This window comes from Xenopus tropicalis, chromosome 4 (genome assembly GCF_000004195.4).
Source record: "Xenopus tropicalis strain Nigerian chromosome 4, UCB_Xtro_10.0, whole genome shotgun sequence".
NCBI lineage: Eukaryota > Metazoa > Chordata > Amphibia > Anura > Pipidae > Xenopus > Xenopus tropicalis.
In genome coordinates this window covers 153,704,708-153,732,351 of record NC_030680.2, presented here as the reverse complement: position 1 = coordinate 153,732,351, position 27,644 = coordinate 153,704,708, and the positions used below count along the sequence as shown (strand labels likewise).

The 27,644-nt window shown below is 53.0% G+C and overlaps 1 protein-coding gene across 1 annotated transcript in view; it reads right to left on the bottom strand.

Annotated features, from left to right (window-relative positions):
- Window positions 1-3,044: 3,044 nt before the first annotated feature.
- The window catches only part of pbrm1 (polybromo 1), a 33,423-nt gene continuing 8,823 nt past the window's right edge, over window positions 3,045-27,644 (bottom strand). Inside the window, 17 exon segments of the mRNA XM_018090224.2 lie at window positions 3,045-3,073; window positions 6,280-6,354; window positions 6,356-6,487; window positions 6,935-7,118; window positions 8,076-8,233; window positions 8,881-9,026; window positions 9,676-9,942; window positions 10,623-10,780; window positions 10,870-11,055; window positions 11,263-11,474; window positions 11,915-12,557; window positions 13,825-13,930; window positions 15,451-15,727; window positions 18,086-18,186; window positions 24,883-25,024; window positions 25,616-25,835; window positions 26,976-27,067. Coding sequence (XP_017945713.1) covers window positions 6,300-6,354; window positions 6,356-6,487; window positions 6,935-7,118; window positions 8,076-8,233; window positions 8,881-9,026; window positions 9,676-9,942; window positions 10,623-10,780; window positions 10,870-11,055; window positions 11,263-11,474; window positions 11,915-12,557; window positions 13,825-13,930; window positions 15,451-15,727; window positions 18,086-18,186; window positions 24,883-25,024; window positions 25,616-25,835; window positions 26,976-27,067 — 3,079 coding nt within the window. The 3' untranslated portion in view covers window positions 3,045-3,073; window positions 6,280-6,299.

Sequence of the window (27,644 nt, the reverse complement as noted above, 5' to 3'; positions counted from 1 at the left end):
TGGTTTATTCTCCAAGAGACCCCTGCTGGTTGGTTTATTCTCCAAGAGACCCCTGCTGGTTGGTTTATTCTCCAAGAGACCCCTGCTGGTTTGTTTATGCTCCAAGAGACCCCTGCTGGTTTGTTTATTGTCCAAGAGACCACTGCTGGTTGGTTTATGCTCCAAGAGACCCCTGCTGGTTGGTTTATGCTCCAAGGGACCCCTGCTGGTTGGTTTAGGCTCCAAGAGATCCCTGCTGGTTTGTTTATGCTCCAAGAGACCCCTGCTGGTTGGTTTATGCTCCAAGGGACCCCTGCTGGTTGGTTTATGCTCCAAGGGACCCCTGCTGGTTGGTTTATTCTTCTCCAAGAGACCCCTGCTGGTTGGTTTATGCTCCACGAGACCCCTGCTGGTTGGTTTATGCTCCAAGAGACCCCTGCTGGTTGGTTTATGCTCCAAGAGACCCCTGCTGGTTGGTTTATGCTCCAAGAGATCCCTGTTGGTTGTTTATTCTCCAAGTGCTTTTGTGATCAGCTGAAGTGCAGTCTGTGTGACCCGAGGGTCCAGGATGCTGACAAACTATTTTCTTTCACCAAACCCTAAATCACCCAAACGTACCAATTCCGGTCTGTGGTAACAATTTGTTCTCATTACAGATGCACCACACCGCCCACCAAACTTTCAGAACTCCAATTTACAATTTAACATTTGAGTAAAAAAAATATCATCATCTAAAAACCCATCAAGTTGCCCAATGCTTTAAAGTCAGACATCAAGGTTTGGATGGGGTTTGGCCGCGCCTTGTTTGAGATGCCGCCTGAATGCAAGATGGAGACAAACTTTCTGAACTTCTGTCTTTAGGGAAAGGGTAACTCTGGTCTGTAGCAACTGTTACCGAGGGAGGGTAATTCTGTAGCCTGAAGTGTTTGATATCGATGGCTCTGCCGTAATCTCCGGTGATATCTGTGATATTAAACCAGTGGACTTGGCCACAGGGACATTAAGGAGTCATTTGCATGTCTCCGCCTATAATGCCATAAGCGAAGGTCAAAAACTTCCATTTTTGGTTCTAAGGCAGTGCTATATATTATTATATTATTATATGATAGTGCTGCTATACTAAGGCGGCTCTCGGTGCTGGTCTTGCAGTTGAAAAGGACTCGCGGGCTCCATTTAGCCGCTCTCTCCCTAACCGTATGGTTCCTTCGCCATTATCTCTACAAGCAAACACTGGCGAGGATCCCTGATGTTTTGGGGTTGCTTTGCTGCCCGGGCAACTGGGTCCCTTTAGTCTGTACCTGCCATCATTGCACGAGGAGAATGAGCAGAACCACCGCCAGGAACACTAAACCCACAAAGTAATAAGTCCAGATGACAATCTCAAGGACCACTTGTGGAGAGATGTGGAAACTGCAGCTTGGAGAAGGAACCCTTCCCATTGGGCCAAACTGGAACCATGTGCACAGGAAGAACAGTCCAACTGTCAGTAATGTAGGAAGCCGCTTCATAGCTATTAGGGGCACTTGGTTGTCCAACCACGACGGCATAACCCAGGAAGTGCAAGCATTCGAATGTCAAAATTTCAGTCAAGGCCACACTGCTCTATGTAACCGACCACATTGGGGACTGTGTGCCACATTGGGTCACAGTATCACTGGATAAAGGGTTCTGTCCTGAAACATCTTGCCTTTGTTATACCAATGGGAGACATTGTAGTGCGCTAATGCCGTCTTCTAGCACCCTCCTTGATCTTTAGAGTTTGTCGGAACCAGCAGGCAGCACAGTAGGAAACCAGGCAATACCTTCGGTACCAGCAGGCAGCACAGTAGGAAACCAGGCAATACCTTCGGTACCAGCAGGCAGCACAGTAGGAAACCAGGCAATACCTTCGGTACCAGCAGGCAGTACAGTAGGAAACCAGACAATACCTTCGGTACCAGCAGGCAGCACAGTAGGAAACCAGGCAATACCTTCGGAACCAGCAGGCAGTACAGTAGGAAACCAGACAATACCTTCGGTACCAGCAGGCAGTACAGTAGGAAACCAGGCAATACCTTCGGTACCAGCAGGCAGTACAGCAGGAAACCAGGCAATACCTTCGGAACTAGCAGGCAGTACAGCAGGAAACCAGGCAATACCTTCGGAACCAGCAGGCAGCACAGCAGGAAACCAGGCAATACCTTCGGAACCAGCAGGCAGCACAGCAGGGAACCAGGCAAAGCCTTGGGAACCAGCAGGCAGCACAGCAGGGAACCAGGCAAAGTCATCGGAACCAGCAGGCAGCACAATTGGGAACCGGGCAATACCTTCGGAACCAGCAGGCAGTACAGCAGGAAACCAGGCAATACCTTCGGAACCAGCAGGCAGCACAGCAGGGAACCAGGCAGCACAGCAGGAAACCAGGCAAAGACATTATGGCGGAATTCTTTGAATCTTTTGATGAAAACGGTTCCTTTTCAAAACTACTGGTCTCATTTTCCTAGGGAGAAGGGCCCACTTTGGAAGACACTGGAGCTATTTTATTGCCAGTGGACAAAGCTTCCTGAAGGCAGTAACGCATAGCAACCAGATATTTGTGTCCAGTATTCTACCTGCATGAGAATGATCAAAGCTACACGTTGATGGTTCCTGGGGGCCAGAGGTATAAATGAGTCCCCTGAGTTCCCCAGATGATGAACAGAAGACAACTAGAACGAGATCCATGGGAAGTGGCCCCAAACTCCACCCATTTAAGGAAAAGCCCCCTCCCTACGGCAGGACCAATAAATGCTTATAGTAAGGGTTGTACTAATACATACTCTGCAGGGACAATATTATAATATTATTTGTAACGTTCCAATATTGGTGGCAGCCCCCCGTTACACCCCAACATTGCCAGAGAGACATATTTACCTTCGTAGTCTGCCTTTTTGGTGGCCTCGAGGTTGCGCCACTCGGTCCCCACGAGCCGGCTGAGCTCTCCAAAGGAATAGTCGGGGTGCTGGGCCTTGATAACGGCTCTCATCTCGCTGCTGAACAAGATGTAGCCGCTCATGTTGATTTTGCGCTTCCCGCCTTCCTTTTTGGTGCTGTTTTTGCCAGATTTGGGAGTAGACTAAGGAAGAAGCAGAGGACAGAGGATCATTTCGTGCTGGGGCTCCAGCTTGGGCTTGGGAAGATGGCGGCCATGTCCGGTGGTGGTGAGAGCAAGCAGTCCTACCCTAGACACGGTTAGAAAGTGGAAACTGTCCGGATGGTTCTAGGTTAGAGAAGCGCTATGAGATGGAGACACAGAGAGGAAAGCCCACGCACACAGCAGCAGCCATCTCAAAGCAGCAATACCACGCCATCTCCCGCCCCCCCGAGGAAACGCTAACCCTCACACTACTGACAGAACGTGGGTTCTGGCCGCCGCTCGCCAAATTTACCTTTCCGTTGTCTAAATACTGTTTGGGCAATTTGCTCTCCACTGTCTCCCCCGGGTCGCCATCTTTCGTTTGGCTCTCATTGGCTGTCTCTGAGGGCTCTGATCTGTGCGTCAGTGAGGAGGGGGTGGGCAGCCTGACCGGTGGCGTCAGGTCGTCGGTGCTGGGAAGTGCGGCCGCCTGATTTAGTGTTTTGAAACACCAATTGCAGAGGATTAACAAAAAAGGAAAGTTTTTTTTTTTTGCAGTTGAGAAGGAAAAAAAAATGCAGTTCAGACAGGGAAGGTCCCGCGCCGAACCGTTACAGCAGTTACACACGTGGTATTGCTGCTTTATATCCCCTGTGTACAGCCGCCAACTCTAGCGCCACCGTGTAAGCGACAAGCAGCGGCACACACCAGCAATGAGCCACTCACAGTCACTGAACTATCCCCTCCCTAAAAGGGGCTTGGCCAAAACACAGGAAATAGCCAATCAGCTAGGGGGCCCAAAACACCGCAGGAAGTAAATGGCAGAGAGAAGGGTAACAGCAGGGAGCCAATCAGCAAAAAGGGCAGATAATGTGAAGAACACAAACATACAAATACATATATCCCCCCCCTCCACAAACAGCCCCCAGTAGCACTACTAACTGGCACTATGCTCGTCTACCACATCTAGCTTTGGGAGGGGGTTACATGGTGACTCCTCCCAGTGCAGTAGGCACAGTGGGTTCCCGGGGTATCTGGGGGAGGTACTACCTGTGCAGGGGGGAGAGGGGCGGGGTTACACGGTCACTTCCTCCCAGTGCATTAGGCACAGTGGTTTCCCGGGGTATCTGGGGGAGGTACTTCCTGTGCAGGGGGGAGAGGGGCGGGGTTACACGGTCACTTCCTCCCAGTGCATTAGGCACAGTGGGTTCCCGGGGTATCTGGGGGAGGTACTACCTGTGCAGGGGGGAGAGGGGCGGGGTTACATGGTCACTTCCTCCCAGTGCATTAGACACAGTGGGTTCCCGGGGTATCTGTGGGAGGTACTTCCTGCGCAGGGGGGAGAGGGGCGGGGTTACAGTCACTCCCTCCCAGTGCAGTAGGTACAGTGGGTTCCCTTGGCATCTGGGGGAGGTACTTCCTGTGCAGGGGGGAGAGGGGCTGAGATACACAGTCACTTCCTCCCAGGGCAGTAGGTACAGTGGGTTCCCTGGATATCTGGGGGAGGTACTTCCTGTGCAGGTGGGAGAGGGGCGGGGTTACATGGCCACTCCCTCCCAGGGCAGTGTGTTCTCTGGGTGTCTGGGGAAGGCACTTCCTGTGCAGGTGGGAGAGGGGTGGGGTTACAGTCAGTCCCTCCCAGGGCAGTAGGTACAGTGGGTTCTCTGGGTGTCTGGGGAAGGTACTTCCTGTGCAGAAGGGAGAGGGGCTGGGGTTACAGTCACTCCCTCCCAGGGCAGTAGGTACAGTGGGTTCCCAGGGTGCCTTGGGGAGGTACTTCCTGCGCAGGTGGGAGAGGGGCGGGGTTACAGTCACTCCCTCCCAGGGCAGTAGGTACAGTGGGTTCTCTGGGTATCTGGGGGAGGTACTTCCTGTGCGGGTGGAAGAGGGATCCCCAAGCTTTGCTGCCCCACAACAGGGTAAATGCTTTAGGAATCGCTCTATTCAGAAAGAAAAAGCCGTCAGTGTCCTCAGTGCCTGCAATGAGATGGTTATACAATGATCTGGGAAGATGATGGGGCAATACAATGACCTGGGATGATGGGGCAATACAATGACCTGGGATGATGATGGGGCAATACAATGACCTGGGATGATGATGGGGCAATACAATGACCTGGGATGATGATGGGGCAATACAATGACCTGGGATGATGATGGGGCAATACAATGACCTGGGATGATGATGGGGCAATACAATGACCTGGGATGATGATGGGGCAATAAAGCCCAGGCATTCCAGCAATAAGCACGCACTGACGGGGCAGATACAGACACACAGCTGCAAATGAACATCAGGAATTAACACTTTGCCAGAAGGGTAGTTTTGTTTTACTTGCCACCCAGGAAACGCGACAAACCTGTAAGAAATGAGTGTTAAACCTGCGCCAGCTGGCGGCTTATACCCACACATGTGCCAACTGGCAGCGAGGGATCCCATACACTGCATTAGTAGCTTTATTGTGAGGAGCTGGAGAGAAGAAATGTAACTGGCGTTGCCACGGGCACTGCCTTCAGCAACATACAGGCGGGGGCTGTGCCAGGAGCGGCAGGTAGGCACAGGGTAAGGTGGGCACCGTGCAAACAACCACAGGAAACTGCAACATTAAATCAGCCGCCCCTTCACACACTGCCCCAGCCAATGGGGGGCCCCTTCACACACTGCCCCAGCCAAGGGGGGCTCCTCACACACTGCCCCAGCCAAGGGGGGGCCCTCACACACTGCCCCAGCCAAGGGGGGGCCCTCACACACTGCCCCAGCCAAGGGGGGCCCCCTCACACACTGCCCCAGCCAAGGGGGGCCCCCTCACACACTGCCCCAGCCAAGGGGGGCCCCCTCACACACTGCCCCAGCCAAGGAGTGCCCCTCACACACAGGCAGCACAGTCAATAAAACAGGGGGTAAAACACAAGTCACACACATACAGCAGTGGATACGGCCGGCGGCACCCACATAGGGCAGATGGCACCCACATAGGGCAGATGGCACAGATACCCAGCCTGAGGTTAGGTGAGCAGCACAGCAACATGGGAGGCGGGGCACACAGTCATCAGCAGGGATAAGGGGCAGCACGGTGAGTGGCAGCACTGGCAGTGGTTGGTAGGGAGGGCACAGCCTGTGGGTAATCCTGCCGTCTCAATTGCCCTCGGTAAGGCATGGACTTCCCAAAGCGCATGGAGGAGAGAATGGGGGCGCAGCTGGTTACCTGTGGGGGGGTGTACGGCATCATATCCAGTTCCCCAGAGAGCGGCGTCTGAAGCTGAGGGAGCGACGGCGCATCTATTTCCCCCTCCTCATCTCCCATGTCCTCCATTTCCTCATCCCCACCCTCCAACTCGGCAAACTTGGCCTCCAACTCGTGGATCTTCTTCTCCAGCAGGGGAGACGGCTCTTTCTGAGGAACGATCGGCTTCCTGGGGAGACACAAAATGGGGCCCAGTAGAACCTCGGGAAGATTTGTGTAAGTAACGAGACCACCGGCCAGAAGCGGCGGGTTCCCACGGGCTCATGAGAGGCAGCAGTGGCAATTAGCCCCCCCCCCTTATAAATCTGCCCCCTGGGGGCGACACAAAATGGGGCCCAGTAGAACCTCGGGAAGATTTGTGTAAGTAACGAGACCACCGGCCAGAAGCGGCGGGTTCCCACGGGCTCATGAGAGGCAGCAGTGGCAATCAGCCCCCCCCCCCCTCTTATAAATCTGCCCCCTGGGGGAGACACAAAATGGGGCCGAGTAGAACCTCGGGAAGATTTGTGTAAGTAACGAGACCACCGGCCAGAAGCGGTGGGTTCCCACGGGCTCATGAGAGGCAGCAGTGGCAATTAGCCCCCCCCTTATAAATCTGCCCCCCCCCCCCCGGTACCTGAAGTAGTAAATCTCATCGTCCACGACTTTTGCCGAGAGCGAGAATCTCTTTAGTCCCTTAAAGCGCTTCATTTGCTTGTCGGTCTCGTTGTAGCGACTCTCGCACAGCAGGATGTCATTCTCCGGGATTTCCGTGGGGCGACAGGATAAAAAGTCCTTGAATGATAAAACCCCACATTTTCCTAGAGAAACGAGAGGATAATTAGCTGCTGCGCTAAAGCCCCCAATTCTATCTTCCTATCCCCTGCCCACAGCTGCCATTCTACAGACCCCTACACTACACATGGGGTACCAAGCCAATCTGGGGGGGCAGGGAATACTGCATGCATGGTGGCAGCCAATGGAACCCTACTATGAATGAGGGGCTGAGAGTCCATGCCCAATACCCAGGTGTATAAATGCCAGCCGGAGCAGCGGATACAATTGCTTATGTTTGTGCCACATTGGCACCCCAACCCTGATCTACCCCCCCCCGGGCAGTGCCCCTTACATATCTGCCCAGTTCAGAGGGGTGCGGCACGCTGAGGGGCAGGGAACCAGCCCGAGCCCATTGGGTTGTACTGAATGAGGCAGGAAAGGCTGGTGCCATGGAGTGACCTCTAAATTTTACTCAGCCCCGCCCCCAACTGACCCCCTCAGGCTTCAGAGCATGGAGCGACCTCTATATCTTATGGACCCCCCCGTCCGACCCCCTAAGGCTTCAGAGAATGGAACAACCTCAATCTTATGGACCCCCCCCCGAACCCCTCAGGCTTCAGAGCATGGAGTGACCTCTAAATCTTATGGACCCTCCAACACGGCCCCATCAAGCTTCAGAGCATGGAGTGACCTCTAGATCTTATGGACCCTCCAACCAACCCCCTCAGGCTTCAGGGAATGGAGTGACCTCTAGATCTTATGGACCCCCCCCACACAGCCCCCTCAGGCTTTAGAGAATGGAGTGACGTCTAGATCTTATGGAACCCCCCCACACAGCCCCCTCATGCTTTAGAGAATGGAGTGACGTCTAGATCTTATGGAACCCCCCACACAGCCCCCTCAGGCTTCAGAGCAGCGAGAGATCCCTAAGGCAACACAAGTGGGGGGGGAGCGCCATGACACAGGCAATGAGGCCCAGCTGGCACAGGGGCAGGACCCACCTAGGATACAGGTCATGGGGCAGCTCTCCTCCAAGTTACTCAGAAACATCTCCTTCTTGTAGAACATTTTCGTCGGTTCATGGATGGTTTCTTCAGGGTGAATGAAAATTGGGCCAAAGAAGTAGGCGGCGCCGTCTCGTACCCACATCTTCTCAATCCTGCGCCCACAAACACAAACAGGGATTCAGAACCAGATGGACATTTACCCCACTCATCAGCCCTGGAACATTTCCTGCCCCCAGGCAGAGCATTTTACCAGAGACACCATATATAGATCCATAAGGCTGTGGGGGAAGAGGGGCAAATCCATAAGGCTGGGGGTGGGTAGAGGGGCAGATCCATAAGGCTTGGGGTGGGAAGAGGGGCAGATCCATAAGGCTTGGGGTGGGAGAAGGGCAGATCCATAAGGCTTGGGGTAGGAGAAGGGCAGATCCATAAGGCTTGGGGTGGGAGAAGGGCAGATCCATAAGGCTTGGGGTGGGAGAAGGGCAGATCCATAAGGCTTGGGGTAGGAGAAGGGCAGATCCATAAGGCTTGGGGTAGGAGAAGGGCAGATCCATAAGGCTTGGGGTAGGAGAAGGGCAGATCCATAAGGCTTGGGGTAGGAGAAGGGCAGATCCATAAGGCTTGGGGTAGGAGAAGGGCAGATCCATAAGGCTTGGGGGGGAAAGAGGGGCACAGAGCTCCGTACAGCCCCACAAATTGCAAGCTCTGTTGCTTATGATAAAGGGGAGGAGTGTCAGTAACAAGGGGAGGTTACATGAGATATAGGATCCCCCGAGTCCCCCCCAGTCAGAGCACCCACCTTCCCACGCGGGGTCGCACCAATCCGTGAGACTTGATATAGACACAGTCGCCAACCTTCAGCCACAGCTCGTTGTAGCGCAACTGGTCAAAGTAATAGCAACCGTGCTCCCCATTGGGCATGTCCACCGGCACGTCTTCCTTCTCCTGCAGGGACACCAAGGCAAACGCTTAGCAACAAGCTCCGCCCCCTCGGGCAATGTGGCTGGACAATGACCATTATACCCTCCCAGGGGTTAACATGCAAATACCACCAGGAAGTAATGGAACGGAACCAACACAGGTAGGTAGGTACCAGCCCCCCCAAATCTAGAGAAGGGCTCTGTGCTCCCATTGAGGGAGTAATGGAACAGAACCAACACAGGTAGGTAGGTACCAGCCCCCCAAATCCAGAGAAGGGCTCTCTGCTCCCAGAAAGTGAGTAATGGAATGGTACCAACACAGGAAGGTAGGTAGCAGCCCCCCCAAATCCAGAGAAGGGCTCTCTGCTCCCAGAAAGTGAGTAATGGAATGGTACCAACACAGGTAGGTAGGTAGCAGCCCCCCCAAATCCAGAGAAGGGCTCTCTGCTCCCAGAAAGTGAGTAATGGAATGGTACCAACACAGGTAGGTAGGTAGCAGCCCCCCCAAATCCAGAGAAGGGCTCTCTGCTCCCAGAAAGTGAGTAATGGAATGGTACCAACACCGGTAGGTAGGTACCAGCCCCCCAAAATCCAGAGAAGGGCTCTCTGCTCCCAGTGAGGGAGTAACGGAACGGTAGGTAGGTAGTTAGGTTACTGGGTGCCCCCCCCATTACCTTCTCTAGGGTCTGGGTGATGTCATCATCCCGGTTCTCCTCGGTCGAGTCCATAGGAAGATCCTCCTCAGCCTTATCCTTAGCGGCAAACACGGAGGCCACGCGCACCACCGGCAGGGGCACCTCCCTGGCCCGGAAGCGCACCGAGCTGATCGGCATGGTCCACAGTTTGATCTTTTTGAAAGACTTGGTTTTGGCAGAATAGCGAGATTCACACACATAGACGTCCTCGTCCCGGAAGTTCTCGGGGCAGATTTTAAAATATTCCTGTGTGGAAAGGGAACAAAATACGACATTATGTACATGGGGGGCACACATAGACTTCCCGATTACAGGCTGTGGGGGTCACAGACCCAAGGCCTCCAAATGTTGTTGCCCTTTTATTCCCAACACCCTCAACCTGTCAGTGGGAGTTGTAGTTCAGTAAGATCTGGGGAGTGGTACGTTTCCCAGCCCAAACCTATTGACAATTATATAGCACTGCTGCATTACAAGATGGCCGCCATTCCCAGCGGGAGCCCCAAGATGGCCGCCATTCCCAGCGGGAGCCCCAAGATGGCCACCATTCCCAGCGGGAGCCCCAAGATGGCCGCCATACCCTGCGGGAGCCCCAAGATGGCAGCCATACCCAGCGGGAGCCCCGAGATGGCCGCCATACCCAGCGGGAGCCCCGAGATGGCCGCCATTCCCAGCGGGAGCCCCAAGATGGCCGCCATTCCCAGCGGGAGCCCCAAGATGGCCGCCATTCCCAGCGGGAGCCCCAAGATGGCCGCCATACCCAGCGGGAGCCCCAAGATGGCTGCCATACCCAGCGGTAGCCCCAAGATGGCAGCCATTCCCAGCAGGAGCCCCAAGATGGCAGCCATTCCCAGCAAGAGCCCCAAGATGGCAGCCATTCCCAGCAGGAGTCCCAAGATGGCTGCCGAAGGCCCAAAGCAGACATTTACCTTTACAAACATGACCACACATTTGCCCAGGATCTTGCTCACGGGCACTTTGTTGTAGTAGTCGCTCTTGAAGACTTCCTTTTCCAAAAACTTGCGGGTGGCGAGATGGAAGGTTTCATTGGGCCGATAGAACCAGCAGCCATAAAGCCACTTCTCCCCTGCCAGAGAAAGAACAGTGAGACTTCCCATGGACCCTCCCAGGCCACTAAGTGCCCAAGTGCCACCCTGAAGGCCAAGGGCCACTTACCAGCAGAATCTTCCCACAGGCGCTCAATGCAGACGATGTGGGGCAGCAGATTGGCCTCGGCCGGTTCCACGTACACATAGTCCCCTACGTGGTACATGCTGTTCTTAAAGCTGCAGTCCTGGCTGTAGGTGCGATACAGGCCCGACTGGCCCGACACCCCCCCTGGGTCTTCACTCTTTTCTGCTTCTGGACATGACAGGAACAGGAAATGAGAGACACAAAGACAAGGGGCAGGGGGACGGGGCTGAAAATGGGGTGGGGCTGAAAGTGGCATGGGCCAGTAACAAGGAGCAGGGGGCTGGGCTGAAAGTGGGGTGGGGCAGAAATAAGGGCAGGAGGGCGGGGCTGAAAGTGTGGTGGGGCAGAAACAAGGGCAGGAGGGCGGGGCATTACCTTTCTTCTCCTCTTCCCGCTTGGCTTTATCCTCCTCCAGCTCCTTGGGCAGTTTCTCCTTCTTCTCCTTCTCCACGTCGCTATGTAAGTGTTTGGGGGTGTAGCTGAGGGCCGGAGACAGCAGGATCTCCCCGTTCTTACACAGCTCATCCCGGATTTTGATAAAGAACTGCTGGAGCTCAACTGCGTCTTCGTAGATCTCCGAGTCTGTCCTGATGGGGAGGGAAATACGCACCGAAATCATAAGCCGGATAGCGCTCAGTATGCTGCACTCAATAGACCAGGGGGCACACTGGGAGCCACAAGCTGGGTGGGTACAAGCCTTGCACCAACAGGGCAACACTGTGGCACACTGATGGCAGAGATGCCAATACACCCCCCACCCCCACAGAACTGGCATGAAGGTTGTGCCAAAGGGGCCCCTGCCAGACATTTGTCTCTCATTTTACGGAATAACCAACCCCAGTCGGACAATTTGCTGCCCCCCCCTCTCAGGCTCATTCTGTGGCCAAAGAGCTAAGTTTTAGGGTTTCATGGCCCCTAAAGTTACTAGCGGGGGCAAAGTGCAAACTGCCCCATGGCCAAATGGCACCTGGGTATATGAGCTGATAACAAGAAAAGCCGCCCCTGGCACGGTGCCCGCGGTACTTACCGATTGAGCCTGCGTGCCCGCTCCAACACCTCGAACATGTGTTCCTGGAACAGATCCAGCCGCCGGTAGCGATTGTTCTCCACGTTTTTCCGAATAATGTCGAACGTCAGGGGGGGCCTTTTGGGAAACTTGGGGTCGACGGCGGGAATCTCGGCCAATGAGTCGCTGTAACACCGCCCCTCGTCGTCCTGGTGGCTCATTACCGACACAAAGAGATTGTGGATGAGCTCCTGGATCAGCAACGTCACGTTTGGGACATGGGAGTCGTCTTCTCCCTCTATTTCCCGTCGGGTTTCCAGCAGAACCTTGTGCAGAACCAGGGCATCCTTGTAGATGAGGGACTCGGGCTCATTGTAGGTGCAGGCGTTGTTAAACATGGTGACAAAGTCATCACACATTGCGTCCAAGTCTTGGTACTTGTTGGCCATGATGTGGCTGCGGATCTTCTCCATGTCGATTGGCCGCTTGATGGTTAAATAGTAGTCTGGGAGCTCTGAGCGCGAGGGGAGGCGCAGGAAGATGGCGCTGAGGCGCCTCCCGCGTTTATCCGTGTAGTTCTTCACCGCTTCATACACCTCATTCAGTTTGTGCTGCATGGGGCTCATGTACTTCGACTTCTTGGGGGAGATTCCACTTTTCCTACCTACCGAGAGAACCAATTACATACTGAGACCCACTTATATTAGTGCCCCCTGAGCATCTAACCCCCAGCACCTTGTAATGTATCCCCAATACCCCACTGCCCCCCGAAATCCACTCATACCAGCACCTTGTAATGTATCCCTAATACCCCGAGGCCCCCGGGATCCACTCATACCAGCCCCTTGTAATGTATCCCTAATACCCCACTGCCCCCCGAAATTCATACATGCCAGCACCTTGTAATGTATCCCTAATACCCCGAGGCCCCCGGGATCCACTCATACCAGCCCCTTGTAATGTATCCCTAATACCCCACTGCCCCCCGAAATTCATACATGCCAGCACCTTGTAATGTATCCCTAATACCCCACTGCCCCCCGAAATCTACTCATACCAGCACCTTGTAATGTATCCCTAATACCCCACTGAGGCCCGGGATCCACTCATACCAGCACTTTGTAATGTATCCTATTACCCCACTGAGGCCCGGGATCCACTCATACCAGCACCTTGCAATGTATCCTATTACCCCACTGAGGCCTGGGATCCACTCATACCAGCACCTTGCAATGTATCCTATTACCCCACTGAGGCCCGGGATCCACTCATACCAGCCCCTTGTAATGTATCCTATTACCCCACTGAGGCCCGGGATCCACTCATACCAGCACCTTGCAATGTATCCTATTACCCCACTGAGGGCTGGGATCCACTCATACCAACACCTTGCAATGTATCCTATTACCCCACTGAGGCCCGGGATCCACTCATACCAGCCCCTTGTAATGTATCCTATTACCCCACTGAGGCCTGGGATCCACTCATACCAGCACCTTGCAATGTATCCTATTACCCCACTGAGGCCTGGGATCCACTCATACCAGCACCTTGCAATGTATCCTATTACCCCACTGAGGCCCGGGATCCACTCATACCAGCCCCTTGTAATGTATCCTATTACCCCACTGAGGCCTGGGATCCACTCATACCAGCACCTTGCAATGTATCCTATTACCCCACTGAGGCCTGGGATCCACTCAATGTGCCCACACATGCCCCTCTGAGGCCCGAGAACCAATCACAGCAGCTCTAGGAAATTTGAGGGTTCCCATAAAAGTACAAGGAAGGATAAGACGACGGGATCAGGTTATGGATCAGGATCCCACCCAGTGTGAGCTAAGAATTCCCTATTGACATGAGTTCAAGGCTCCCACCCAGACTCCCCCCCTTTGTTCCCATAATCCCTCAAAGGGGACAATAGAACTCACTGAGCTTCAGTTTGGGGGAGGCCATGTCATCATCGTCAGGCAACGGCCCCAGCTCTTTCCTCTTCTCCTTAAGGACCTTCTCCAGAACGTGGGCATCGTTATACACCTTGGAGATCAATAAGATTCAAGGTAAAGGGAGCTCCTCCTCATCGGCATGTGAACCATTTTCAACCAATCAGCATTGCCACTCAAACCAACACCTGTCAGGGCTGAACCCCTAAAGCAGGAATTCCCGCAGGTTTCAGGGATAACCCTCCTTACCCAAATCACTGATAAGCTGTACTGTGAGGGCAAGGCAGTACCCGTTTCCTTTAGACTGTAAGCTCTACAGAGCAGGGCCCTAGCTCCCTCCTGCAGCTCTCATTTCCTGTATTTAATCTGTATGTAAACACCCACCTATTGCACCGTGCTGCCGGATATGTGGGAGCTACATACAGCCAGGTTATTTAAAGTGGTTTCGATATGAATCGGTTGAAGAAACTCTTCCCACCAGTAGGCCCAATGGTTTTATTCACCCTGGGCATGATAAAGAGCATAGCTGTCCAACTGGCGGCCTGATAACCCTTACCCCTATGTGCCATACTCTGCCTGCCCTATGCTGCCTGTGTGTGCCATACTCTGCCTGCCCTACCCTGCCTGTGTGTGCCATACTCTGCCTGCCCTACCCTGCCTGTGTGTGCCATACTCTGCCTGCCCTATGCTGCCTGTGTGTGCCATACTCTGCCTGCCCTATGCTGCCTGTGTGTGCCATACTCTGCCTGCCCTATGCTGCCTGTGTGTGCCATACTCTGCCTGCACTACCCTGCCTGTGTGTGCCATACTCTGCCTGCCCTACCCTGCCTGTGTGTGCCATACTCTGCCTGCCCTATGCTGCCTGTGTGTGCCATACTCTGCCTGCCCTATGCTGCCTGTGTGTGCCATACTCTTGCCTGCCCTATGCTGCCTGTGGTGTGCCATACTCTGCCTGCACTACCCTGCCTGTGTGTGGCCATACTCTGCCTGCCCTACCCTGCCTGTGTGTGCCATACTCTGCCTGCCCTATGCTGCCTGTGTGTGCCATACTCTGCCTGCCCTATGCTGCCTGTGTGTGCCATACTCTGCCTGCCCTACCCTGCCTGTGTGTGCCATACTCTGCCTGCCCTACCCTTCCTGTGTGTGCCATACTCTGCCTGCCCTATGCTGTCTGTGTGTGCCATACTCTGCCTGCCCTATGCTGCCTGTGTGTGCCATACTCTGCCTGCCCTACCCCTGCCTGTGTGTGCCATACTCTGCCTGCCCTATGCTGCCTGTGTGTGCCATACTCTGCCTGCCCTATGCTGCCTGTGTGTGCCATACTCTGCCTGCCCTACCCTGCCTGTGTGGTGCCATACTCTGCCTGCCCTATGCTGCCTGTGTGTGCCATACTCTGCCTGCCCTATGCTGCCTGTGTGTGCCATACTCTGCCTGCCCTATGCTGCCTGTGTGTGCCATACTCTGCCTGCCCTATGCTGCCTGTGTGTGCCATACTCTGCCTGCCCTACCCTGCCTGTGTGTGCCATACTCTGCCTGCCCTATGCTGCCTGTGTGTGCCATACTCTGCCTGCCCTATGCTGCCTGTGTGTGCGCCACACTTTTCAGCACATTTACCTGCGAGCCCTCCTCGTTATAGTGCATGGCGTTCCGAAACATCAGCTTCATGTCGTCCATCATGGCCTCCTCCGTTGCGTATTTGTCTGTGCGAATGTTCTGCTCAATGGTTTTCAGGTCCATTGGCTCCAGAATGATTTTATAATAATCTGGATAGTCCTTTTTGGATGGTTTAAACATGAAAAGTTCACACAACCTCCTTCCAGAACCGGGTTCCCGGGCCTCAAGAACCGTGTTAAAAAGGATCTTCATCCTCTGCTTCCTCATGTTCTTCTTACTGTCGGGAATCACAGGGTGTTTAGAGGAGAAAACTGGGGTTCCTGGGGGTGATGCCCACTAACCCAACCAACACAGGGAGCCTGGGGGTGATGCCCACTAACAGGGAGACAGGGGGAACCAACACAGGGAACCTGGGGGTGATGCCCACTAACAGGGAGACAGGGGGAACCAACACAGGGATCCTGAGGGTGATGCCCACTAACAGGGAGACAGGGGGAACCAACACAGGGATCCTGGGGGTGATGCCCACTAACAGGGAGACAGGGGGAACCAACACAGGGAGCCTGGGGGTGATGCCCACTAACAGGGAGACAGGGGGAACCAACACAGGGAGCCTGGGGGTGATGCCCACTAACAGGGAGACAGGGGGAACCAACACAGGGATCCTGGGGGTGATGCCCACTAACAGGGAGACAGGGGGAACCAACACAGGGATCCTGGGGGTGATGCCCACTAACAGGGAGACAGGGGGAACCAACACAGGGATCCTGGGGGTGATGCCCACTAACAGGGAGACAGGGGGAACCAACACAGGGATCCTGGGGGTGATGCCCACTAACAGGGAGACAGGGGGAACCAACACAGGGAGCCTGGGGGTGATGCCCACTAACAGGGAGACAGGGGGAACCAACACAGGGATCCTGGGGGTGATGCCCACTAACAGGGAGACAGGGGGAACCAACACAGGGATCCTGGGGGTGATGCCCACTAACTGATAAGATCAGTAGGTGCCACATATCTGCTCCCCCAAACCCCCAGTCAGGCCAATGTACATAATGGGTGAGGGAAGCAGATCCTGCTTCTGCCTGGGTGGGGGGTGGGATGGAGAGGAAGATTTGATACACAGGGGGCATCTCTGACCACTATTTATAATTTTTTTCGACACTTGCAGTTCTAGACTGCAGATACTGGGCTTTTGGCTCATCTGAGAGTAAGTGACCTGAGGGTTAATGGACTTCCCTGGAACAGTACAGACTGGGTCCCCGACATGCTGATCAGTTGTATAACACCTCAAGATGCACCCTAAGTATCAGGGCCCCCTCACCGTCCCTCCCCCAATAATGAGCATTACCCTGAATACATTTATATCAATTTACTTTTTGGAGCGGCACTAGTTCACTCCATTATCCCATTTACAGGATAGAGGGTTAACTGGGGTACCCCCCAATGGGGACAGCATTATGGGCCCAGTAGCCAGAAGGGGAGAAATATTTGGAAAAGGGGGGCTCTCTCTCTGTGTAGGGGACAAATGCTGGGGCTCATCAGTTTAATGAATGGGAAACGCTGGGGGGCCGGGGGGGTGTAGATGTAGGAAAAGGGGGGCTCTCTCTCTGTGTAGGAGACAAATGCTGGGGCTCATCAGTTTAATGAATGGGAAACGCTGGGGGGCCGGGGGGGTGTAGATGTAGGAAAAGGGGGGCTCTCTCTCTGTGTAGGAGACAAATGCTGGAGCTGATCAGTTTAATGAATGGGAAACGCTGGGGGGCCGGGGGGGTGTAGATGTAGGAAAAGGGGGCTCTCTCTGTGTAGGGGACAAATGCTGGGGCTCATCAGTTTAATGAATGGGAAACGCCAGGGGGTGTAGATGTAGGAAAAGGGGGCTCTCTCTCTGTGTAGGAGACAAATGCTGGAGCTGATCAGTTTAATGAATGGGAAACGCTGGGGGGCCGGGGGGGTGTAGATGTAGGAAAAGGGGGGCTCTCTCTGTGTAGGGGACAAATGCTGGGGCTCATCAGTTTAATGAATGGGAAACGCCGGGGGGGTGTAGATGTAGGAAAAGGGGGGTTCTCTCTGTGTAGGGAACAAATGCTGGAGCTGATCAGTTTAATGAATGGGAAACTCTGGGGGGCCGGGCAGCCGCGAAGAGGGGGGGGGTGTTGGAAACCCCATGTGACCAGCACTAGGACTACAGGATTTGCCCAGCTGAGGGGCCCCTTTATTTAAGGCCTTGAGGCAGAATGTATGCAGAGTGCGGGGGGGGGGGGGGGCCATATGAGGGAGGCACTGACACAGGCCCCCACCCTCCCTGTTACTATGCGCTGGGCGGCTCTGCCCATTCCCCGGGGGGGGGGCCCATATGAGGGAGGCACTGACACAGGCCCCCACCCTCCCTGTTACTATGCGCTGGGCGGCTCTGCCCATTCCCCGGGGGGGGGGGGGCCCATATGAGGGAGGCACTGACACAGGCCCCCACCCTCCCTGTTACTATGCGCTGGGCTATGCGGGGGGGGGGGGGGGGGGCTCCCGTATGATAATGGGATTCCCTACGAGCCATGAATATCCCTGCAGCAGGGCCGGTGGGAGGGGGGCAATAAAGGAAGGAGAGGGCGTAAGGTTTACACGGGGGGGGGGGTACCTTTTCCGCTTGGAGCTGCCCGCGTCAGATGTCGCCGAGGAGATCATACTGTCCCCGTCCTCGATATCGATGTCCCTCCTCGCCAGCTCCTTCTTTTTAGCCTGGAATAATCAGATGCCAGTCAGCTCTGCCCAGCCGGAATACATGAATACTAAGCAGCCGCGTCCCCCCCAGCAGCTCGGGGGTTAATAGGGTTAACCAGCTCCGTGCCAGGCTGCTCGCACTCAAATAAAGGGTAACTAACACACCCAATCCCACTATTATGGGCTTTATTCTTCTGTCTCTGCATAGAGCTCCTTCCCTGCATCAACTACCATTGCTTTGGGAAAGGGCCGCTGGCAGGAGAGGTGGGTGCACCCCAGAGTTCCCACACTGCCCCCCAGTAGGGATTAGCGATTGCTTTTGTTGGAAGGGTTAAATTCTGCCATGTTCTACATAAAGATAGGAAAGGATGTTCGGTAAGCCCCCCATATAGCGCTACTACGGATTGGCCCCGGGGCAACCTGTCTGAGGGGGGGGGGGGGACCACAAGAACCGCATCTTATTCAGCTTTGCCCGTAAGTTATCAGCCCACTTGGAATGTAAGCTCCATGGGGCAGTTACCCCCTTAACACATGCCACTGTGTACCCATGTAGCAAAGCAACCAGAAAGGTGCCATTTATTAGCCCCTGCCCCAAAGGAATTGCACTTTAACTCTATAAATGCACTGAGAGACCAAGGTGCCCCAGCACCGGCCGTGACCCCCACTCTTTAGGAGCCAGCAACATGCCCCCCCCCTCCCATTCTACCTGCAATTTGCACCAATACACAGTTAGCTCTGAAGTTCCCTTTAGAGGGGCCGGCTGTAAATACAATTAAGTGAAGATGTGAGAACAAAAGCTTAATATTCTCTTTTCTTCCTCACTGTCTATAAATCACCTAGAAATCCTGGGCTCTCAGCAAACAGCTAGAAATCCTGGGCACTCAGCAAACAGCTAGAAATCCTGGGCACTCAGCAAACAGCTAGAAATCCTGGGCTCTCAGCAAACAGCTAGAAATCCCGGGCGCTCAGCAAACAGCTAGAAATCCCGGGCGCTCAGCAAACAGCTAGAAATCCTGGGCGCTCAGCAAACAGCTAGAAATCCTGGGCGCTCAGCAAACAGCTAGAAATCCTGGGCGCTCAGCAAACAGCTAGAAATCCTGGGCTCTCAGCAAACAGCTAGAAATCCTGGGGCGCTCAGCAAACAGCTAGAAATCCTGGGCGCTCAGCAAACAGCTAGAAATCCTGGGCGCTCAGCAAACAGCTAGAAATCCTGGGCGCTCAGCAAACAGCTAGAAATCCTGGGCGCTCAGCAAACAGCTAGAAATCCTGGGCTCTCAGCAAACAGCTAGAAATCCTGGGCGCTCAGCAAACAGCTAGAAATCCTGGGCGCTCAGCAAACAGCTAGAAAGCCTGGGCGCTCAGCAAACAGCTAGAAAGCCTGGGCGCTCAGCAAACACCTAGAAAGCCTGGGCGCTCAGCAAACACCTAGAAAGCCTGGGCGCTCAGCAAACAGCTAGAAAGCCTGGGCGCTCAGCAAACAGCTAGAAATCCTGGGCGCTCAGCAAACAGCTAGAAATCCTGGGCACTCAGCAAACAGCTAGAAATCCTGGGCTCTGAGCAAACAGCTAGAAATCCTGGGCTCTGAGCAATCAGCTAGAAATCCTGGGCGCTCAGCAATCAGCTAGAAATCCTGGGCGCTCAGCAATCAGCTAGAAATCCTGGGCGCTCAGCAATCAGCTAGAAATCCTGGGCGCTCAGCAATCAGCTAGAAATCCTGGGCGCTCAGCAATCAGCTAGAAATCCTGGGCTCTGAGCAATCAGCTAGAAATCCTGGGCGCTCAGCAATCAGCTAGAAATCCTGGGCGCTCAGCAATCAGCTAGAAATCCTGGGTGCTCAGAAATCAGCTAGAAATCCCGGGCTCTCAGCAATCAGCTAGAAATCCTGGGCTCTCAGCAAACTGAAAAGCTAAGTCGTGAGTGCTCAAACAGCAAATACGTATATTTCCAGAGTCAAACCCCGCCAGCAGAGCACCCCTGAAGTTTCAACAGACTGCTCCGGAAATCAGGATACTTCTGTTTCTGAAAACTCTTACATGCGAGGATGAGACCCCCTAATATGAGGATGAGGGGCCTTCTGAGCCAGCAATGCCCAATCTGCACGGGATCAGCAACGTATCCGGCAAGTCCCCAGAAGGAGGGCGGCACAGAGGAATGGGCATTTGTGCATAAGGGACTTTATCCAGTGCATTTTAAAACTCATTATAAATCCAAAAAGGGTACGCAGACTGAATAAATCCCACTGCAAAGTCCTTATTGTGTTGCCAAAAGCTCATTAACTGTACTTTTCTATAATTACCGCCTGGCCCAAGTAGGGGTTAATTTTCGCACAGACTAATGCGATATTTAGCGTCTAAGCGTTTGTGAATCATGCGTTAGTGTTATTTCTGCGCGAGAATTAACGTAATGCGGTAAAATTAACGCATTCAGTTGCGCACTATTTAACGCATGCAATAATACTTTAGCGAATAGCGCGTTTTTTTTCGTGTCAATTTTAACGCAAAAAAACATGCAATAAGCGTTATCGCACTTTAGTGAAATCAACCCCAAAATATGAACGCCAGGACTGTTAGGAACAGGACGATATGGGGATTTGGGGTTTACCGGAAAGCCCTCCTCATAGGCTCCCACTGTCAGTGCAGAAGTTGGGGGTTTTGTCTTCATTCAGCACCGGAGGGAGGGCAGATAACGGATGACCCCTAGCCCCTCCCTATCAGATGGCTCCACCTTAGACCCGCAGTTCATTGGGAAAGCTCAGTTGGTGGAGACCATAAAGGCAGAAAGAACACCAAGCAACAAAAGACAGAGGACAGGGAGAAGAGGTCCCATGGCCCATACTATATTAGCCTGGGTGGGACAGTTCTGGGCCTACAAGATAAGGATTTTCCATTGAGTCCAATATTCAATTTTCTCTAGCCAGGCAGACATTAAGGGACATCCAAGTGCTGTCTATCAAGTGGTTGGGTATACCCCAAGAGGGCGTAGACTAATAAGCCTGGGCACTGTGCTACAGCAGCCTGAAGAACTTTCCAGTCAAACATGGCCAGCTGAAAGGCCCTGCGTAACTTGAAGCCCAGATGGCTGCCCTATGGATCTGTTCTGAGAGGCCCAAAAAGAGCCCTAGTGGGATGGGTCTTCACAGAAAACTGTCTGGGTCTCTGTCTGTAATAATAACCAGTACCGAGTCCCATTTGGGAAGTGGTTCTCTTAGAGGGGGCCATGCCCTAGCTACGCCTTCCCTTACCCGGGCTTTAAGACCCATGCTGTCAAATGGGGCAGGAGCAGCTTTGGGTGGTTGAGAGGACCTTGGGATAGCAAGCTGGGTCGGAGAGGCAATCACCAAGGTTTGGATCTGACAGCTGGACAAGATCTGGGTACCACATTCAGTTAGGCCACCCGGTGCCATAAGGATTGTGGTGGTGGTGGTGTTTTAGTTTCTGGATTGTTCCAAGTAGAATGTCTAGCAGTGGGAAGGCATACACCACCCTGAAATCTCACAGAGTGACTAGGGCATCTACAAATGCTGCTCCTGGGTCTGGTCCTGGCACAATAGCGGGGAAGTTTGAAGTCTGAGGTGTTTGGAGCTGGTCAACTGCCCTCCTGCTCAGGAAATCTGCCTCCCAATTATGCACCAAATGAGAATACTACTGAAATACTGGGTATGTCCCGCCCAATTCAGGATCCATGACACTTCATTGGCCAGTTTGTGGGGTGTGCCAGCCTGCTTGTTGACATATACTACATCAGATGGCATTGATTGGATGTGACCACAGAAGTTTTGGCCAGCCCTCCAATGGCAAGGCAATCTAGGACATTGATGTGTAAAGAGCTCTCCTCCAGAGACCATGTTTCTTACAGTGTGTTTAGTATACTGCCCCCAGCCCCTGGCAGCTCTGGTTACAACCTCCAAGGAAGTATGGAGGTTATAGACCCTCTCTGGTTGCCAGAGTTATGGGTATCAGTTGCTAAAGGACCTTATGGTTCTTGATCCAATTGTCAAGTTGTGTTGAAGAGGTTCGAGATGGGGAGAAAAGTGAGCTGTAACCTGGTCTGATCACTCTCGGCACCCAGGTCATGTGAGTGTGCCATTCTACATGGTACCCCTGAAGTCTGCCCCTACAAGCTGTGGCCCATTATGGTGGGCAGTCAGGTGGAACTTGTTTTAGAGGTGTTTGGCTTCTTGTTGTTCCAAGCCTGCTGGTGCCCAGTGGGCCTATCATGTTTAGTGTTTTGGTCAGATGGAGAGGTTCTGAAACTGGGAAATTTTATGAAGCACATCTGTTCCTACTGGTGGATCTGTTCGGTGTATTGAACTTTTCTCTTTGTGGTGGGCGAGGAGGTCCTCTTTTTCCCTATGGCCCAAACATGGATTAGCCTGTGAATTCAGTCTCAGTATGAATGCAGTATCGCCCAACCAGTGGGGAGGCCATAGAGCACATCTTGCCACCACTGTGTTGGCTGTTGTTTTGGCCACTACTTTGATAGCTTCCATTGGGGCAAGCACTCAGCTTACCCACCTCTAACCAATGTCTGCCCAATGTCTGGCTGTACTGGATAGGCCAGCCAACACACTTGCTGGTCAAAGTATTGCAGCTGCTTGGACTTAGGCTCAGTTGTGTGGATTTCATGCAGATCTTTAAATGCTGCCTCTATTGTGGCATGTCTGAGGAGTCGGCCCACTGCGGAATCTACTTTGGGGGCTTTATGCCATTTTTGGTTGGTCCTCTGGTACCGCATAGGTCTTAAAAACTCTCTGGGAGAGGGCAATGTGGCTTTTTGGTTGAACCCATTCAGCCTGTATGTCGTACTGTGTGCGCTGGCTGCTGTTAGAGATGTTGGATCTGGGCCCCAAGGAATGGATGCAGAAGCCTCTGTTACAGTTGGTTGGGGGCAGGTGAATTACCTGCAGGAGGGGGAGTTGAACGGAGACCCTCCATGGGCTGGGGGCTGTGGCGCTACAATAGGTGCCCCTGCATATCTTTTGCAATCAGAACAGTAATTCGGTCATTTTCCCACAAATTTTTTGCATTTAGGTACAAAGTTTTGTTTTTTACTTTTGTCCTTGAGTTTAGGCTTTTACATTATGCAGTATAAGGTGCTTGGCGGTGCAGGCTGGGCCCCACAATAGAAGGATTAGGCACACACAGAATAACAGCATATTGGCGGTAGTGGGAGGAGTACTGCGTGCAGGGTGCAGAGTGCATCTGTGTCTCTGTATAACCTTACTGTGTCCCATGGGGGGCGCCTTCCTGTGATGTCAGTGCGGCGAGTGGGAGCAGTGAAATGGCACGGGCAAATACTTCCTGTGTGCCACCCAACAACCCGGGAGCCCTATCAATTAACGCTCATTAGAGGGTGCGCCGTGGGAGTGAATGGGGAGTGGGTCTAGCGGCACCTCAGGGAGGCCATGGGCTGCTCAATCACTGCATCTGGCTGCCATGGGTGCCCCAGTTACAGACCCGGAAGGCTCTGCAGTTACCTGTGTAGAAGGGTACATTGTGCCTGCCTTAACTTTGGCAGTTTAGTGTGCCCTGTGTGTTACTTTGTGGTGTGTAACGCCGTGTGTGCCCTGGGTAGCGCCGTGTGAGCCCTGGGTAGCGCCGTGTGAGCCCTGGGTAGCGCCGTGTGAGCCCTGGGTAGCGCCGTGTGAGCTCTGGGTAGCGCCGTGTGAGCCCTGGGTAGCGCCGTGTGTGCCCTGGGTAGCGCCGTGTGTGCCCTGGGTAGCGCCGTGTGTGCCCTGGGTAGCGCCGTGTGTGCCCTGGGTAGCGCCGTGTGTGCCCTGGGTAGCGCCGTGTGTGCCCTGGGTAGCGCCGTGTGTGCCCTGGGTAGCGCCGTGTGTGCCCTGGGTAGCTAGGGAAAGTATCAGAGTAATAGCCTTTACCTTCAAGGCAGGAAACAGGACTGAAGGTCTAAGGTGGCGCTGATACAGTAAGAGACCCCTGTTTCACTGCCCCCCTCCAGTGGTGAATGCAGGCTGCACTGACGGGAGGGCCACAAGAGAAACACAGTTGACATGGGATTGCCAGTGTGTGGCATTTAGAAACTCAATGAAAATAGCACATTAAACATGGGCAAATTGAGCTTTGTGATAAGAATCCCAGTTACTCAGGTCTCGCTGTGCAATGGGCATTATACAGGTACAAACAAGCAATGGATAACAATAAGGGTAACTATTTCACTTCTTAATAGGCAGCCCAGTCCCCCCATGGGTGTGCGCGAGGGGGAATATAAAGTGTCAGCTCCCTGCCAGCCCACTGAGTGGAGTGTTAGTCCCTGGGTGACTGGCTGGGAACCTGCATGTAGCAATGTGAATGATAATAGGAAGAGCGGGATATTCCTGGTACCTTGTCTTTTATTTGCACCACAGGAGAAGGGAAGATTTACCCCCCAACGTGTTGATCTCAGTGCCCAATCAGTCTGGGGCTCGTGGGTGCCGTTCCCATTAGAAATTAACATTATTAGTTAACGGGATGTTCATAGAAATCCCGTTATCTTCAGATGTACAGTTTGTAATTATTGGGAATTCTCAGTGCCGCTAATACATAGTATGGTTTTACATTTAAGAAGTGGTAACATTCCCAGTGTGTGTAATTATAAAAGCATGGTTCTTTAGAGATTCTGGGCACAAATGCCCTCATTGGACAGAGTGTGTGTGTGTGAGAGTTGCAGTTGCACAATACCGTACGCTCATTACAATCTGGATATGGGAGGAGTTACCTGCATCAGTTGCTGCAGTTTAAATACTCGTTTGTAGATGGCAGAATTGGGAACGTTGTAGCGCTTGGCATTTTCAAACATGACATTGAGATCCGATTCCAGCTGATCCAAACCATCGTATTCCTGGTTCTTCAGCTTGGTCCTGTACAGAGAGATCGACCGGCAAATTAATTTCATTATACAGAAATAGAACCAAAACCAAAGGAATGACCCGTGGGCAGTGAGGGGTTACTAGAAGGGAGGTAGCCCGGCGACCGCGGTTTCCAGGGGGTTCAGGGGGGTGGGGCAAGAGGCATGACAGCACCCAGAATCTTTGCAAAGGTTAACCCCCCACTGGTCATGACTAAGACTGCACAGCATATTCTAGAAGGGGCCTTAGCAGTGCTTAGTAATGGCTCCCCTTCTGGGAATTAAGGGCTTCACTTCCAGCGGTCACTGACCCTAGAAACACATTCTGGTTACTGCTCCCTGTATGTGACAGATTCTATAGAGACCACCAGTTATACAGTAACATGGATAAGAACGGGGGTCCCCCGACCTTTTTGACCCATTAGCCACTTTCAAATGTAAAAAGAGTTGGGGAGCCAAATAGGGGCTGTGATTGGCTATTTGGTAGCCCCTACAGGAGGCTTTGAGGTCCCTGGGGGCATCGTCCAATGGTTGGTGAGTAACATGTTGCCCCCAAGCCACTGGCTGGGGATCAGTGTATAAGAATATTCTACCCATTCTGTACCTGATCTGCTGCAGAGAAACGGGGCTCTTGATTTGCTGGTAGTAATCTGGATATTTCTTCTTTGAGGGGAGATGAAAGAAAGCTTCCGCGATGAGCTGCCCGCGATTATTCCGGCAGGATCGCACCGTCTCATACAGCTGGTATAGAGGGCTGGAAATATCCATGAAGGATGTAATGCTCTCCCCCTCGGACTCGGCTTCCTCATAGCGAATGGATGAGGCTGCAACAGAGAGAGACTGCTATTCCGGCTGGGCTTAAAGGGAAACTAAACCTTCAGAATGAACAATTACCCAGTTATATCATAATAAGCAGCCTGTTAAAGACTCTCACCTATCGGCATCTTTATATTTTGCAGGTCTTGAAAATCTAACTCACCCGCACCTATAGCTACATAAAGGTAATGGCAAGCTGAATAATGCTGCTGTTACTGCCAATAAATATATTTTCTATATGATCATTTGGTGCCTGTACAGCGTGTGCAGTTCTGGTACCCGGCTGTGTGCAGGGATCACTGTGGGATCAATGTCTGTTTCTGATATTTCACAGCCTATTGGTCACTAAATGAACTTGTTGCTTATGTAACTGCTATTCAAGGTGAAGGGTGAACCCTCATAGAACATTAACGGACATTTCCGACTCCCTATAATTTATACTGTGGCGATTAAGCACCAAACAAGGTACATGGGGGGGTGGGACTGTGGGGTTTAATGTTCGCTCGGTTGTAAAAACATTTACCCCCTAACTGTAAACAGGTCTTAAATGAAATAAGCCCCAGTCCCAAGCAGGTTTGGAGGGAATACGCAACGATTGGACCATGGAATTCAGATTCCTCGCAGTGAGGAAATCTGACATTAAACAGGGCAAAGAGAAAAAGTGCAGACTCCTCCCCTTGCAGCCAGCCAGGGATCTGTGCCTCATTTGGCTCCTCCTCCTGCGCCACATTCCCTCACCATAGAGGAAGCCATTAAAGGCCCCCCCATAAGGGCTAGAGAATGTGGGGAGCACAGCAGCAGAAGGTAGGGTTGGGGGAGGGACCCCATCCCTGAGTGGATAATGCACTGAATGAAGTGGGTAGAGCCAGGGGAGTGGGTGCCAGGCCTAGCCCCCCAGCAGAGCTGTGCCAGTGTTTGTCTCCTATGCACAGAGGCCATTAACTTGCTGCTTGTGCCCCCCCTGCTGTGTGACTGGGAATAGCTGCCCCCGGCCCCCTTCTCACAGCATTACGGCTAGGAAAGCCCTGACCCATGTGTTATTGCTCCTCTTAACCCACAGAGAGCAGGAAAATGGCAGCAAGCTGACCTACCAACCAGGAAATGAATAACCATAAACACAAGTGCATTCTGGGAAATAACAAACCTACCATTTAAAGAGGCGTCTTCCTCGCTCTCTGAGCCGTACTGCAAAGCCATGGTGATGGCGGAGAGACGGTCGCCCTGTGCGGGTCTCTTGTTCCTGTAATTAGGGGCAAATAGGGGCACAGTGGGGTTATTGTTATAGTTTCATTTCTGTGTCTCTTGAATACAGGCCAAACCAAAGCGAAGATCAGAACAATAGAGAAAGTAACGGCGTCAGCAGCAATAGTGTATATAGGCCTGCACTCCTCCATAGCAACTGCCAGGGGCAAATAGGGGCACAGTGGGGTTATAGTTTCATTTCTGTGTCACTTGAATACAGGCCAAACCAAAGCGAAGATCAGAACAATAGGGAAAGTAATGGCAAGAGCAGCAATAGTGTATATAGGCCTGCACTCCTCCATAGCAACTGCAAGGGGCAAATAGGGGCACAGTGGGGTTATAGTTTCATTTCTGTGTCACTTGAATACAGGCCAAACCAAAGCGAAGATCAGAACAATAGGGAAAGTAATGGCAAGAGCAGCAATAGTGTATATAGGCCTGCACTCCTCCATAGCAACTGCAAGGGGCAAATCAGAGAATGTTGCCTTCGTTTTATATCCATATACTGAGGTATAAACCTCTGATGCACATTGACCCTATGTCCAAATACAGACAGGCTGACTATTGTGGTTATT